Genomic DNA, 16,287 nt, shown 5'->3' on the forward strand with positions numbered 1-16,287 from the left:
CAGTCCACCTGAGATTACTGATGGAGGCTGACAATTTCAGGAGCAATTTTTGTGAAACACAGGCACATGTCTCACTAGAACCAGACTAAAGATCATCAGCTCGTTTCACACAGGCCTAGAAAGACCATCGGCAGGTGGCAAAGCTGACAATATAAAAGTTCAGCGAATGTCTGGAGCCAGTAAAGCCTGATTTCTCCCCTAATTCTTCTGTTACAACACCAATACTAAGTTAATAAAGCACCAGGAGTCCTGCCACTGTCATTCAGAACTGATTAAATGTCCATGGCACAACAGTGAGCATGGAAGATCCCCAAGAAATGGAGGTTTTGGGGAGCCAATAGCATCAGTCCAGCGGAGCAGTTCTTCATTTGCTTAACTTTAATCATGTAAACCAGGGGTGGGCAAACTTTTTGGCCCGAGGGCCACATCAGGATGCAAAACTGTATGGAGGGCCAGGTAGGGAAGATTGTGCCTCCCCAAACAGCCTGCCCCCTATCCGCCCCCTCCCATTTCCCACCGACTATCCCTCTCAGAACCCCCCGATCCATCCAACCCTCCCCCCTTGCTCCTTGTCCCCTGACCACTCCCTCCTGGGACCCCTCGCCCCTTATCCAATCCCCCAGGACTCCACCCCCTATCCAAACCCCCCTGCTCCCTGACTGCCCCAAACCCTATCCACACCCCCGCCCCGACAGGCCCCTCGGGTCTCCTACGCTTATCCAACTCTATTCCCCTCCCCCAAAACCTCCGCCCCATCCAACCGCCCCCTGCTCCGTCCCCTGATTGCCCCCCTTGGGACCCCCTGCCCCTTAATCCAACCCCCCCGCTCCCCTCCCCCTTCGCATGCAGCTCAGAGCCGCATGTCTGGCAACCGCGCCGCCTGGCCAGAGCCAGACACGCTGCTGCGCTGCTCTGCAGGAGCTCGCAGCCCCACCACCCAGAGCGCTGCCAGCGCGGCGGTGTAGCTGCAGGGAAGAGGGGCCAGCGGGGGAGGGGCCAGGGTTAGCTTCCCCGGCCAGGAGCTCAAGGGCCAGGCAGAACGGTCCCACGGGCCGTAGTTTGCCCACCTCTGATGTAAACAGTCGATATGACCTGACTTCACTGGGATCAGCCATGGGCTTACAGTTATGCAGGTGCCCACATGCTTTGCTGGAGCAGGGCCCTACCCTAGCTGTGTCGGTGTCTGCGCAGAATTTCCGAATGTGCTCTTCTAACAGTCTCCTGGGCTCAGCACTGACCTCCTGATTTCAGCATCAGTAAATCCTTCCACCGTGTCTTTCCTAACGCTCCGCGGGCGCCCCCGGCGCTTCGGCCTTTTATCGTCGTCAGTATCGTCCGTCTCACTCTCTGATCCAGATGACCTGTGTATCCTTCTCTTTGATTCAGCATCAGAATCACTGTCATTTGCCTGAGCCTGAACGAGCCAGAAGGACAGCACTAAGGTAACAAGGGCTAATTTGCAACCTCCTTCAACTCCTCCCTAGTAGCATGGGCTAGCAATGCAAATGCAGAATCTCTTGGTGCCTATTCTGAAGTAAGGCCAATCAGATCAACATCGGTGTCATCCTGTCTTAGAGGAACCTCCTTTTCCCCCCCCCTTGAAGTGCCTGGATGCCCAAGGCCCCAGTGTATTTGCCCTTTTGACAGCTTTCCAGACAACGCTAAGCTCCACGTTTAGAGCATGCGAATGAAGCACGGGTTCCATGTCCTAGTGGAGTTTTCATGCACAGCCCTATTGCTAGAGGATTTGAATGCATCATAGCACCTAGACCAGGGTGGCCAAACTTACTGACCCTCCGAGCCGCATACCACAATCTTCAGAAGTTCAACTGCTGGTGCTCGAGGCTTCTGCCTCGCAGTAAGCATCTGCCAGGGCTTTGCCCCAAGCCTTGGCAGGTGCGCCCCATGGGGCCGAAGTCCTGAGACCCCCTTCTTCACTGGTCAGAAGCCCCTATCCCACCACCCTGCTGCAAGGCAGAGGTCTCGAGTTCTCCTCGTCCCCCAGTCTGGTAGGTTGAGAAGGAGGGACATGGGGGGCTCCACAAGCCACACTCACTGTAAAAGAGCCACATGTGGCTCACGAGCCACTGTTTGACCACCCCGACCTAGACAGTTAACCTGGAAAGGGTACTGCCTCTTCTGGGTGTCAAGGGACAGGTTAGGTTTAAGCATTAACAGCATGATGAAGTGTGAAGCTTAGTGAGGAGATGGGAAAAAAAGATCCAGGAAATGACCTAGGAGGCAACCAAATACCAACTCCAGTCTAGTCCCCACCACTCAGTTGGCTATTTTCTCCTGTGCTTCAATCTGTTACTGCCACCAGCTTTCAGTATTTATTGTTTTTAAATAAAGTGAAAGTAGAATAAGAAACACCATTAACAAATTCATCCTGAACACGTACTCTGCACTATAGACTCGGGGCCTAATTCGTACTCCGCATGGCAGACCTACTGCCTATTCTGTACTTTATTCCAAACTAGCAACGGGGGGGGGGGGGAATCAAAATCCCACAAAATTGTTACTGGGCACCCACCACTAGTCTCCTGTGGCCTGTTGTTTCGCAGCTTCCCAGGGCAGTGCTGTACCTTTTTAGTGGAGCTGCGGATTCTGGGCAGCATATAGATTTCTTCCAATTCCTTCTGTCGTTCCTCCTCCTCCACTTTCTTCCTTTGCTCTTCAGGAATAATATCATCCCAGTCCCTCTGGGACCTCTCATCCAGCTCAGTCTCTTCTTCCTCCATGGTTGCAAAATTGGCTACCTTATAAGCAAAAGCACACCCATGGGATTAGAAGCTCCCCATGGTAACGTCACCAGAGATACGTTGGTCCAGTCTCAACTTTGTTCTCTTAACCCAAGAAATCTGTCCGTTAATCGTTCTGTTTCTGTTGTATGTTATCTCTTCCAGCTATCAAGTAGTGCATGCAATTTATAAACTTTGGCTGGAGCCTTTGCTAGATTGGCATTTCAGTTCCCGAAGTTTAAGATTTTCTTCCCCACCACCAAGATCATTTAAAAACCTATACACACACACTTCTTTAGTGCAACCCACCCACCAAACCTATCAGCCCCTCTCCTGCTGGTTGAGGACCACCTGTTTCCGTGCACCTTGCAAAGGGTTTGGCTTGTTTGACTAAAGCCTGACCCCGTGAAGCCAGCATGCAGGGGCACTGTTGGCCAGTTCTGTCCCTTCTCCTGTCACCGACCTTACAAACAAGGCTGACCTTGGCAAAGACCATTCATAGCCACTCACGACCCTACTCTGCTGGGATTCAGTCTTGCTCACTGGTTTCTAAGAAATCTATTTGCTTTGTACCTTGAATTGAGACAGCAGCTCATCCGTGGCACTTGAGGATACTTCGTTCTCTCGTGTTTCAGCCAGGCGTAAAATCTCATCAATATCCATTTCCTGCCAGTCAGAAAGAAATTATGATGAAATCAGAGGACGCAGAGCAACAGAAAGCGGCAGGTGGGGGGGGGGGGGGTGTTAAGGATTGACTTGTGAGGTGTGACTGCTGAACACACATCGCCTGGATAAGTGAACAAGGGGAGGCGGGGGAGACAAGTTAACGGGCTGCATATACTGATGAAGTATCATCATTGAGGAGGAGGACAGACTATTTAACTGGTACAAAAGAGTATGAAGAGGAATGATGGGTGAGGCTGAGAAAACAACAGCCTGAACATCAGGAAAAAATTCCCAACTGCTATCTTTTCATTTGTGGAATTGTTCCCTGCAGGGACATGGCTGAGGGCCACTGCATGGCCCATTAACAGGACTGTTCAAAGCATTCGGTAACATCATGTCAGAAACAATCCTGCACTGGATGGGGAAGAGGTGACACTCTGACTCCTGTGGAAACCACAAGGGAGCTAAGAGGAGCTGGGATAAAGAGGACTCACTAGGCCCTGTTACAACACACTGACTCGTTAGTCACACAGCTACAGATGTATGTGCAGAGGGCTGACGGGGGACAGGGTTCTACCACTGAAACCCCAACCATTTCTTTCAGGAACTTGATCAGAATCTCCACAGTCAGTCTGTCCCATCACTGCCTCCCAAGTCCATTGTTCTCTCCCTTCAGCTTTTCTGGAAATCTGAACTTGGTGTCCCATGGCAGGGGTTAGTTTGACAAACTCTATTAACTGAACTGCTCTCTCAGATCCACAGAGCAAGTATAACAGAGTCAGGACAAATGCCAGTTTCCCCATGCAGTACTGCCAATGAAGCGAAGTTCATGAAGACTATCAGAGCACAGCTAGGTTATTTTAACTACCTGCGGTTCCGATTCTTCCCCTTCAATCTCCTTGAACAGATCCTCAGCTCCAAACTTCAGAATAGCTGTCAGCTCCTCTTTGTTGAAAGGATTTGAGCTGGGAAAAGGAACAAAAACACAGTTGACTCTCAGGAGCCACCAAGCCAGCCAGCCCGGCTGCGATAGAAAGACACACCTAAGCCTCCCTCATTAGGCCTACGTTGTGATGTAAGTGCTCAACCCTGTACTAAGAAACGCCTTGAGCTCTGTTCCTGATCTCTCCCCCTGTTCTGTCAGGGGTTAGGAGCGCTGTCAAGGCAGCATGCTCCATTCCTAGGGAAAGGAGGGCAGCACACCAAGTGACTCAGTACTGAGCCACATGGCCAGTTAAGCAGCAGTGTTGATGGGCTCCAAGAAAGGGATTCCCATGTCCTAGAAGTAAGGCTAGCTTGATGTGTGGCCTCAGGAGTATATCAAGGGCCATGAAGTGGGGAAGAACTCAAGAGCTTTAATCACACACAAGGGAAGCCTCTGGAAAGGCGAGGTGGGAAGCGGGGGGAGTGACACAGGGAAAAATACACTTGCTGTGTAAAATTCACTATAAAGTTTTAATAGTGACACACAAAAAGACGGTTACTCACCTTTGTAACTGTTGTTCTTCGAGATGTGTTGCTCACATCCATTCCAGTTAGGCGTGCGCGCCGTGCGTGCACGTTCGTCGGAAACTTTTTACCCTAGCAACTCCAGTGGGCCGGCAGGTCGCCCCCTGGAGTGGCGCCGCCATGGCGCCCAATATATATCCCTGCCGGCCCGCCCGCTCCTCAGTTCCTTCTTGCCGGCTACTCCGACAGTGGGGAAGGAGGGCGGGTGTGGAATGGATGTGAGCAACACATCTCGAAGAACAACAGTTACAAAGGTGAGTAACCGTCTTTTCTTCTTCGAGTGATTGCTCACATCCATTCCAGTTAGGTGACTCCCAAGCCATACCTAGGCGGTGGGGTCGGAGTGAGAAGTCGCGGCACGGAGCACTGCAGTTCCGAAGGCCGCATCCTCCCTCGACTGCTGGACCAGGGCGTAGTGGGAAGCAAAGGTGTGGACCGATGACCAGGTCGCTGCCCGACAGATTTCCTGGATGGGCACACGGGCGAGGAAAGCCAGCGACGACGCCTGCGCCCTGGTAGAATGCGCAGTCACACGGCCCGTAGGGACATGGGCCAAGTCATAACAGGTCCTGATACAGGACGTAACCCAAGAGGATACCCTCTGGGAGGAGATAGGAAGCCCTTTCATACGATCTGCTACCGCCACGAAAAGCTGGGGGGATTTTCGGAAGGGTTTGGTCCTCTCTATGTAGAACGCGAGAGCCCTACGGACATCCAGCGAGTGGAGCTGCTGCTCCCTGCCTGAGGAGTGAGGTTTTGGGAAAAAAAACCGGAAGGAAAATCTCTTGGTTGACGTGGAAGGCTGAGACCACCTTGGGCAGAAAAGCAGGGTGTGGTCTCAGCTGCACCTTGTCTTTGTGGAAGACCGTATATGGGGGGTCTACCACAAGAGCTCGGAGTTCCGACACCCGTCTAGCTGAGGTGATAGCTACTAGAAAGGCAGTCTTCCAAGAGAGGTAGAGCAGGGAGCAAGTAGCTAACGGCTCAAAGGGGGGCCCCATGAGCCGGGACAACACCAGGTTAAGATCCCAGGTCGGAGCAGGGGGACGGACGTTAGGGAATAAACGTTCCAGCCCTTTAAGGAATCTCGACACCGTCGGGTGAGAAAAAATGGAGCGACCGTCCGCACCCGGGTGAAAGGTGGAGATAGCTGCTAGGTGGACTCGCAACGACGATAAGGCCAGACCTTGGCCTTTGAGGGACCAAACATAGTCTAAGATTTCGGTTACCGAAACTTCCATAGGGCGGAGATTTCTCTCTACGCACCAACAGGAGAAGCGTTTCCATTTCGCCAAATATGTGGCTCTTGTGGACGGTTTCCTGCTGCTCAAGAGCACCTCCCTCACAGGCGTGGAGCAGCGCAGCTCGGAACCAGTCAGCCACGCAGGAGCCACGCCGCTAGGTGCAGCGACTGCAGGTCTGGGTGACAGAGGGTCCCGTGGTCCTGGGTAATCAGGTCCGGATGAAGGGGCAGGGGAACTGGGTCGGCTACGGCCAAGTCCAGCAGCATGGTGTACCAGTGCTGCCTGGGCCATGCCGGGGCCACCATGATCACTAGAGCCCTGTCTCTGCGCACCTTCAGGAGGACCTTGTGGACCAGGGGGAACGGGGGAAACGCATAGTACAGGTGGGTCGACCACTGGATGAGGAAGGCATCCGCTATCGACCCCGGCTCCCTGCCCTGAAAGGAGCAGAACGCTTGGCACTTCCTGTTCCCCTTGGACGCGAAGAGGTCCACCCGGGGATAACCCCACCTCCGGAAAATGGAGAGAGCGACGTCCGGGCGAAGGGACCACTCGTGTGACAGGAAGGATCTGCTCAATCGATCCGCCAGCGTGTTCCGTACTCCAGGGAGGAAAGAAGCCCTGAGGTGAATGGAGTGGGCTACGCAAAAGTCCCAGAGTCGTATCGCCTCGAGGCACAGGGAGGAGGACCTGGTGCCGCCCTGCTTGTTGATATAGTACATGGTCGTCGTGTTGTCCGTGAACACGGCGACACAACGACCCTGAAGCTGATGACAGAACGCTTGACAAGCAAGGCGGACCGCTCTCAACTCCCGCATGTTGATGTGTAGCCCCACCTCCTCCTGAGACCACAGGCCCTGTGTCCGCAGGGTCCCTAGGTGGGCCCCCCAGCCTAGATCTGAGGCATCCGTTGTCAGGGATACCGAGGGCTGAGGGGGGTGGAAGGGAAGACCCGCACATAATACGGACTGGTCTAGCCACCAGCCGAGAGAATCTAAGACCTTCTGGGGGATTGTGACTAATATGTCTAACGGTTGCCTTGCCGGCCTGTAATGACTGATAAGCCACAACTGTAGAGGCCTCATGCGGAGCCGAGCGTAGTCGGTCACAAAGGTGCAAGCCGCCATGTGGCCCAACAGGGTTAGACATGTCCTCACTGACGTCAATGGGGCTGACCGCAAACGTTGAACGATCGCCACCATGGTCTGAAACCGTTGCAGAGGCAGCGAGGCCCTGCCCACAGTGGCGTCCAGGACGGCCCCGATAAATTCCACCTTCTGAGTGGGCCTCAGGGTGGACTTGTCTGTGTTTATCAAGAGGCCCAGACTTGCAAACATGCCGGTGATCACGCGGACATGGCTGTTGACTTGTTGTTCCGACGTGCCCCGAATCAACCAGTCGTCCAGATAAGGGAACACGTGGACACGGTTGCGCCGAAGATGTGCCACGACAACTGCCATGCATTTTGTAAACACCCTCGGGGCCGTGGACAGGCCAAATGGGAGGACTGCAAATTGATAATGAAGAGCCCCCACAACGAAGCGGAGGAAGCGTCTGTGGCGCGGCCAAATGGCAATGTGGAAATACGCGTCCTGCATGTCGAGGGCGGCGTACCAGTCTCCCGGATCCAGGGATGGAATAATGGTCCCCAGGGATACCATGCGGAACTTCAACTTCACGAGGTATTTGTTGAGCTCTCGCAGGTCGAGGATAGGCCTGAGGCCCCCCTTGGCCTTGGGGATCAGAAAGTAGCGGGAATAAAACCCCTTGCCTTTCTCGCTTTCCGGAACCGCCTCTATAGCTCCTTTGCTGAGGAGCGTCTGCACCTCCTGCCGAAGGAATTGCTCGTGAGAGGGGTCCCTGAAGAGGGACGAGGAAGGAGGGCGGGAAGGAGGGAATGAAACAAACTGCAGGCGGTATCCCGTCTGCACCATGCTTAAGACCCAGCGGTCCGATGTTATTTGGGACCACGCCGGGAGGAAAAACGAAAGGCGGTTGGAAAACGGGGGGGAAGGATCCATAGGGGAAACTGTTACTGCGCCCTCGGGCGCACCTTCAAAATGAAGGCTTAGGACCAGGCGGGGGTTTTGAGGAGCCTTGGTTCTGTCCCCCTTGGTTCCCCGAGTGCCTGCGCCTTCCGTTCCTGTCGCGGCGCCTGTAAAGGTCCTGCCGCTGGCGGAACTGGGAAAACGGCCTGCGTTGTTGTTGTTGCTGCGACCTAAAGGGTCTACGCTGCGTCACGGGGGTGTGCATCCCGAGGGACCGCATAATGACCCGGTTGTCTTTCAGACTCTTGAGTCTGGGGTCTGTCTTGTCAGAGAACAAGCCCTGGCCTTCGAAAGGAAGGTCCTGTATAGTATGCTGGAGCTCCGGCGGAAGGCCGGAAACCTGCAGCCAGGAGATGCGACGCATCGTAACTCCTGACGCGAGGGTACGGGCAGCCGAGTCCGCAGCGTCCAAGGAGGCTTGCAAGGCCGTGCGTGCGACCTTCTTGCCTTCGTCCAAGATGGCCGCAAGCTCTTGGCGAGCATCCTGTGGCAGCAGCTCCTTAAATTTGTCCACTGCCACCCAGGAATTAAAGGCATATCTGCTCAGCAGGGCCTGCTGGTTGGAGACCCTGAGCTGCAGCGCCCCAGCCGAATACACCTTACGGCCAAGGAGGTCCATCCGCCTGGCTTCTCTGGATTTGGGGGCTGGAGCCTCCTGGCCATGACGCTCCCTATCGTTCACTGATTGCACCACCAGTGAACCCGGAGTCGGGTGTACATGGAGATATTCGTATCCCCTAGAAGGGGCCATGTACTTCCTCTCGACGCCTTTCGCCGTCGGAGGGATGGAGGCCGGGGACTGCCAGATGGTGTTGGCGTTGGCCTGGATGGTCCGTATGAAGGGCAGGGCGACCCTGGTGGGAGCATCAGAAGAGAGGATGGTCACAATTGGATCCTCTATCTCCGAGACCTCCTCTGCCTGCAGACTCAAATTTTGAGCCAAACGCCTGAGGAGGTCTTGGTGCGCCCTGAGATCCAGCGGGGGGGGACTGTTGGAGGAGGTACCCGCCACCGCCTCATCCGGGGAGGAGGATGAGGAGACCCCAGGCACGAGAGTGTCTAACTGAGGGTCTTCCTCAGCCCTCGCCTCTGCCTCAGGAGCCACAGCGGAGTCTTGCTGCTTGGACCCTTCCTCCCCTTCCGGGGAGGGAGGGGGGCGAGACAACGAGGCTTCAGGGGCCCTACGCTCCGCAGTCGCCGGCCTAGCAGGGAGCTGCTGGGGGCCCTGGGCCTGATGGTATGCCCAGGGTGTCCAGAATCCCCACTGTTGTGGGCCTTGGTCCTGCAGCGGCGGATCACCGAACAGCGCCGTCTGCCGGTTGGTGCCCAGCGCATACCCGCTGTCCGTCTGGGAGGATACGGACGGCTGTCTAGAGGGCCATGGAGGGGCCGACCCTGGATGGTAAGGGTCTGCGCGGGCCGGCACGGAGGATCGTCTCGGTGCCGGGGACCGGTGCCGGGAGTCATATCGGTGCCGGGATCGGGATCGGGACCGGGTTCTGTCGCGGTGCCGGGATCCTGATCGGTACCGGGCGCCGCTTCGGTGCCGGACCTGCCACCGGCTCGGTGCCGGGAGGTCGACCGGTGCGGCGAGTAGCGTCGGGACCTGCTCCTGGAATCGCGGTGCCGGTCTCGGCGACTGGAACCTGACCGCGATCGTCTCGATGTCGACCGGTGCCGCGAGTGCGACCGGTACCGCTGAGGGGAGCGGTGCCGGGACTGCGAGCGGCGGCGGGACCTGGAGCGCCCAAGACGTCGGGACCTGGATCGTGAACGAGATCTTCTGGGCGGTGCCGACATCATGGGCTTGCCTCTGGACACAACCCGCACCGGAGGTACCGGGGGTGGCAGCCGAGTGGGCTCAGTCAGGGCTATGAGGTCCCGAGCCGAGGCGAAGGTCTCCGGTGTGGATGGGACCATTGTCTCAACCCCAGATCTCATGGGGGAGCTCGGCGGTACCGGACTCGACGGACCCGCTGGGCCCGGAGTCGACGGTGCCGGCGGCGCCGCGGCCGATGTCGAGGCCGGGCGCTCTAGCCGGGTCTGCCTGGCCGGAGTATTGGACTTCGACGGCCTTGGTTCTGACTCCGGTGCCGGAGAGGGTCGGTGCCGGGGAGTCTTCTCTGTGCCGGTGCGATCCGGTGCCGGCGCCGAGATCACGGCCTGCGAAGCCGTCGGGTCAAGTGCCGCCTCCATGAGGAGAGTCCGGAGCCTTTGATCCCTCTCCTTCTTTGTCCTTGGCTTAAAAGCCTTACAGATGCGGCACTTGTCAGATCCGTGCGATTCCCCGAGGCACTTCAGGCACGCTTCGTGGGGATCGCTGGTAGGCATGGGCTTCTTGCAGGCCGCACACTGTTTGAAGCCCGGCGAAACAGGCATGAGCCTGGCGCCGGGTGCCGGGAAGGGCTAAGCCCCCGGCGAAGAACTACTTAACAACTATTTAACTTAACTATCTACTTAACCAACTAATTAACAACTATAATGGACTAGAGATGAACGATAGATAAACGATAGAGAACTAGGAGAGCTAGGGACGTGGAGGACAGCTATGCCGCGCTCCACAGTTCCAACGACCGACACGGCGGTAAGAAGGAACTGAGGAGCGGGTGGGCCGGCAGGGATATATATTGGGCGCCATGGCGGCGCCACTCCAGGGGGCGACCTGCCGGCCCACTGGAGTTGCTAGGGTAAAAAGTTTCCGACGAACGTGCACGCGCAGCGCGCACACCTAACTGGAATGGATGTGAGCAATCACTCGAAGAAGAACCCCAGAATCTTCCCAGCCTTGCATATGCATCTGAATTAGTTCTTGGTTCCCATACCTTTACCGCACTGGTATCACAAAGCACTTACTACTGCACTGCAGAAGTAAAGTGGGGAGACCCACCAGTCTGCAAAACCCAGCAGACTCCTTCTAATTCTTCCTGAAACCTGCACGTGAAATGACCCTTCCTTCTACACACTTCCAGCTACATGATCTTTCACCTGAGGCACCAGGAACTGCAGAAGTTGACGAGAGCCAAATGGTCCCCACAACCATTTTCTCCCTACAGCACCAGCTGCAGAGCGGAAGGGACCACAGATCACAATATTAAACAGATGTTTAGGTGACGAGCCAGGAAAAGACTCCAACTGATCCTAGTTGGTTACAGCTGCAGTGCCAGCATGAAAGAGAGACCAGTTGTGTGGGACATTTATACCCTACTGTCAACTTCTTCAGATATCAGTAACCTTGGGGGCCTTGTAAGAAAAAAGTGACAGCCTCTAAAAGGAGGAAAAACAGGCCAAAGACCACGCCAGGGAAGAGGGGCAATAAACAGAAGCAGAGGGAATAAACAGAGAGGGAAAGAAAAGAAAAAAAAAAGAGAAAGATGGAATGAAAAACAGAGGAGACATCAATACCAGTTCTTTGTATTTTCTTGCTAACTTTGGCATCCCATATAGTTTCCATATCTATGACCACATGAGCCAAAGTTAGTGGTGAGCTATCATTAGTAGGGTTTTTTTTTTGCTGGCCAACTACACTATCAACTAATTACCCAAATCACCACGACGGCGACACTGATTACTGTACATACTCCACCTGATGCTCTCCTCCCCACTTAGGCACTTACTTGGATCTCCCAGAGTTGTTATCCAGTACAGTACGGCCTGTGGTGTCCATACGCTGGATCACCAGATGATCCAACACCATCTTTTTCTTGGCCCTTTCGATGATCTCCTCTTCCACTGTCCCCTTGGTGACTAAGCGGTAAATGTTCACCTGCAGGGCAAAGAAAAAGTGGAGCTATTTTGTGGATCTGCAGCATATGGTCCTGCCTAAATTACAATGCACCCCGTGCTGTTTAACAGAAGGCAGCAATAACCTTCTTGCAAAGATATATCCTGAATGGTATATCTGAACCCCTAATCTAACATACACTACCCCATGGGAATAGCTATTCTCAAGAGACTTCCAGCCCAACCAAACTCACAAGGAGGGCTGCTCTTGCCAGATCTCCAGCCTTCTTTCTAGATCAGAGGTTCAGTGACAACTCAGAAAAATATTGTTTGTAGATTTTAAGGCCAGAAATGACCTGTATGATCATCTAAGTCTCACCACCTACATAACACAAGCCAGAAAACCTCAGTCAGTGATTCCTGCAACAAGCCCATAACCAGTGTTTGAGATAGAGCAGTGTGTGTGTGTATGTTTTTGTGTGTATCTATATAAACAAAGAAACACAACAGACTCACAATAAAAGTACAGATGGAACACATGCCTGCTCTCTCTACGCCTCATACTGGCACTATCGATAAGCTTCTAGGCCTCCCAGCCTCGATGATGTCCCCTGCTTGACGCCAATGCCTGATGCCAGAGTTGTGTGCAATTTTAGTTATGAAACTAAGAACCATGTGGAATTTGCTTTGTTTTGTGATTAACTCAATACCCAACTCAGATCCATGAACCTACTGAGAGAATTCAGGCCCTGTTTCCAGCAAACTTGGGCTGATCTGGTTTTCCAGCTCAGTTTTCCATCTTACCCTGAGTTTCTGGGGAACCTGAAGGATCATATAGCTCAAACAGAAGGAATACATTTGCAGAGCCCGCATAAGCCAGACATAACCAGCTCTGCAGAGTCCTGACACAGATGCTAATGCTACAACATATGACTGGACTGAATCATAGAAAAATGGATCCAAGACTGCTCTCCTGACCTGTTTCTTCTGTCCAATTCTGTGAGCCCGAGCCTGAGCCTGCAAGTCATTCTGGGGGTTCCAGTCCGAGTCAAAGATAACCACAGTGTCTGCAGAAGCCAGGTTAATCCCCAGTCCGCCAGCTCGTGTTGACAGCAGGAAACAGAAGTCCTGCATACAATGACAAGATATCCATGTACAACATTGCTCACACAAAATAATCTCAGCTGCTTAAAAACACACACGTGCAAAAGCCAGTGAACTAATGCAGATTACAATATATCCTACAGGGCCCATCTGTATGTGTGGCCAGGTCAAGGGAGAGGAAGGTGCAACTGATGCAAAGTTTAGGGAGAATGGAGAGGGTCTGGGAGTGAGGGTTTATTAGAGACAGAGAGGAAGTTCGGAGTCATCACAGGACAGAGAAAAGAGACAGAGTTTGAAGACAGTTTGGGATAATGAGGTGCTCAGAGCAAGGGCAACATGTGAGAAGGATCTTCCTCTTTTGTAGAGCGATGGAAAAGAAAAGCGGAAGACAGAGAACTCTGGTATTTGAGCGGCATAGGGAGAGAAGTGGAAAGATATTCAGCAGAAAGAAGGAATCCCCACTCCATCCCATTTAAGCAGTCCTCGTATTAGTAATATTGGGGGATACTGATGGGTATCAGAGTGCGATGGGCGGGGGCATGTAGCAGCCATCAGCATCTCCCAGGCAGAGGAAGGAGTAGCTGGCAGATGGCAGCACATGTAACATGAGTTGCAGCTAGTGACAGAGACGTAAGGAGGCTGAAGGGGCAGGCGCTGCTCCAAGATCAGCCCAGCAGGTGCCGCTGTGGGCAGCAGTACTCAGAAATGGCTTTGGAAGGAAGGGCACCTTCGGCTTGTAGCTTCTGAAGGTCATACTATGGTGTGTACTGGACCGTCACGACAGCAGCAGGCAAACACATGTGCATGTCACTGGCACGTCTACAGGGTGATCGGCCCCACACAAAACGAAGCCTGCCATGGACTCTGCAACTCACTGCCTGGGCCAGGCTCTCCTTGCTCAGGCAGTCCTCTCTAGAGTCCATCTCCCTGAGAATCCCTTTCCTCCCTCACAGTGCCCGCTCTCTTGTTCACCTTTCTGCTTTTTTCAGTCCTATTTTTCCCTAAGCTTCCTGCTAACACCAGGCACCTGGCCTTGTCTCCTTTTGTTCTTTACTATCTGCTCAGTTAGCTCCGGCTTTCCAAGCAGAGTCCCGTTTTTTCAGGCAGCTGGACTGCCTGAAGCACAAAGCAATCAAGTGGCTCACGCCAGTGAGTAGGCCCAGATGGGAGGGATTACAAGGCCGTAAGCCCTTCGGTCCCTAAGCCTTCACTGCAGCCACCAGACACTACTGCCTGCCTACAGTTCCAGCAGCCCTTTTCTCTGACATTTCAAGTGCAGAGACAACCTCACACTCCAGCCTGTGCAAGTCACCGTGTGATCGCTTCACTCCCAGGTCCACGGAGGGGAACGTCTAAGGGGGTTCAATTCTTGGCAGATTCTTTCTGGGTCTGATTTTCAGGCCCCACCCTTTGAAAGGCATTGGGGCATTTCACACGCGACACAGATGGCCACAAGACACAAAACTGTCTCTAGACATAGCCAGAGCTCCATGGGGACGAATGGCAGCTGCGGCCACGCTGCGAACTGGCACAAGCTCGAGCGTCCCATCCCATTCCCTTCTGAAGCAATTTTCCCTCAGGAACCCCCACGTCCCCACAGCTGTCATACCTCAGAGCCTTCCGCGTTGAAGTGATCCAGCGCTTGCTTTCGGATCTCCCCTTTGATCGAGCCGTCCAAGCGCTGGAAAGATCAACAATAATGATAGAAAGAAAGAAAGTAAAGGAACCCTGAGGAAATGCTGCCCCAAAGCTCTGGGAGCTCCAATCTCCTGTCCTACATACCTTCAGCTTGGAGCATTTAATCATTAAAAATAACTGCTGATTAAAAATAACTGCACTGCTTTAACCTGCTGCGCCGAGGGGGAGGGAGGTGGGGAGCATGCTTAGGCAGCAGTCACACGGTGGGTGACACTTCAGCTCTCATTACAGGCTCCCAGCCAGGATCTCTGCATTTACAGTCTTCTCTGGAGCTTATCAAAGGATCAAGGCTGATGCAGATGCCTGGAGGAGGAAGGGATGTTTTGCAAAAGACAGGGCTTTACTTATTGTGCTTTTGCACATTTAAAGTGTGCCCCTTGTAGCAACCGCCAGGCACACGTACAATTCTATAAAAACAAGGCGTGGGTGGGCTGGTGAGCCAGCCCCAACCAGAAGGAAACGGAGCCGATATCAAAGCTACGCTGATATGGCAGCCAATTCACAGCCCACCTCAGGCAGAACACACAGGCTTTACGGCCTAGCCTGAAGGGCTTTGTCACACCAGCAAGGGAAGCCAGCAGCTCTCTGCTGAAATCACCCTGCTATCAGACTCAGAGATGTTCACACCTCGGGACTTCTAGCAAAAGTGCATCTGCTCAAAAGACAGTGCCTGGAGCAAGAGCCATCTCTCTGGTAGCCAGAACCCAAACCACACAGCACTTTAAGCAGCAATACCCCCACACTGAATTCTCCCCTTCCGTAGATGTTCACATCACAAATGCACCTCTCTCTCATTCTCTTGGCTTGATCAGCACTTAGAAGAGCAGGAATGGAGTGAAGCTTCCCAGTTATCATCAGTGCACTTTGCTTCAGAGCCTTATGTAGTTGGAGCTACCAGCTGAGCACTTAAATCGCTTATGTCCCCTCAGTGCTCCCCAATTTGAACTTTCGAGTTAACCCTGAGTGTGTGTTTACCACTAACCCTCCTCACCTGGAAAGGGTAGTGCTTGATAGCCAAGTATTCTGCCAAGATGTCCAGCATTCTCACCATCTGGGAGAAGATCAGGACTCTGTTACCCCTCTCACGCAGCCTGGTCAGCAGTTTGTCCAAGAGAATTAGCTTTCCACTGCTCCTGATTAGAGACTGAAGAAGTAACAGTCATTCCAACAGATGCTTCCAGCCATGCCTTGTATGCTCTGTACAGACTGACATGCAGCACAGCAGGCTGCCCTTGTTCTTCAAGTCTGGTTTGTCCCAGCATTAATCCAGCCCCATTACAGAGCTTTACAGAGCGGAAGCCCTTGACGGAGACTAAACCATCAAAGCATGATCTTACGCTGTATGTTCATCCTATTCTAGACATCCAATCTAGCCAGACACGAGGCCACCCCTAACCGGGGAGGAAGGCTGGAGAAGCAGCAGCTTGGCTGTGGGGAGGAGTTAGGGAGCATGTCCAGTGGACAGAGGCAACAGGAACTCTGCTTGCAAGATATTGTTTTGGCACGGAGGCAGGAATGGGGGGAAATAAAGGGGAAAGCAATTACCCACCAAAGAAC

General features: G+C 53.7%; 1 protein-coding gene across 14 annotated transcripts in view; it reads right to left on the reverse strand.

Moving 5' to 3' along the window:
- The window catches only part of CHD2 (chromodomain helicase DNA binding protein 2), a 96,159-nt gene that overhangs the window by 20,847 nt on the left and 59,025 nt on the right, over positions 1-16,287 (reverse strand). For 12 of the 14 annotated variants that reach the window (XR_004002249.1, XR_004002250.1, XM_030577136.1 and 9 more), the window contains 8 exons: positions 15,722-15,874; positions 14,642-14,713; positions 12,907-13,056; positions 11,823-11,971; positions 4,276-4,372; positions 3,315-3,407; positions 2,586-2,759; positions 1,239-1,414 (listed from right to left, as the gene is read on the reverse strand). Coding sequence is in view for 12 of the 14 variants with exons in the window: in XM_030577136.1 (XP_030432996.1) it covers positions 1,239-1,414; positions 2,586-2,759; positions 3,315-3,407; positions 4,276-4,372; positions 11,823-11,971; positions 12,907-13,056; positions 14,642-14,713; positions 15,722-15,874 (1,064 nt within the window). In the remaining 2 variants the exon portion in view is untranslated. Of the gene's footprint in view, positions 1-1,238; positions 1,415-2,585; positions 2,760-3,314; positions 3,408-4,275; positions 4,373-11,822; positions 11,972-12,906; positions 13,057-14,641; positions 14,727-14,761; positions 15,034-15,721; positions 15,875-16,287 lie in introns of those variants that run through there. The other 2 variants (XM_030577146.1, XM_030577147.1) reach the window with 2 other exon arrangements.

Source organism: Gopherus evgoodei, chromosome 10, assembly GCF_007399415.2.
Source record: "Gopherus evgoodei ecotype Sinaloan lineage chromosome 10, rGopEvg1_v1.p, whole genome shotgun sequence".
Lineage (NCBI taxonomy): Eukaryota > Metazoa > Chordata > Testudines > Testudinidae > Gopherus > Gopherus evgoodei.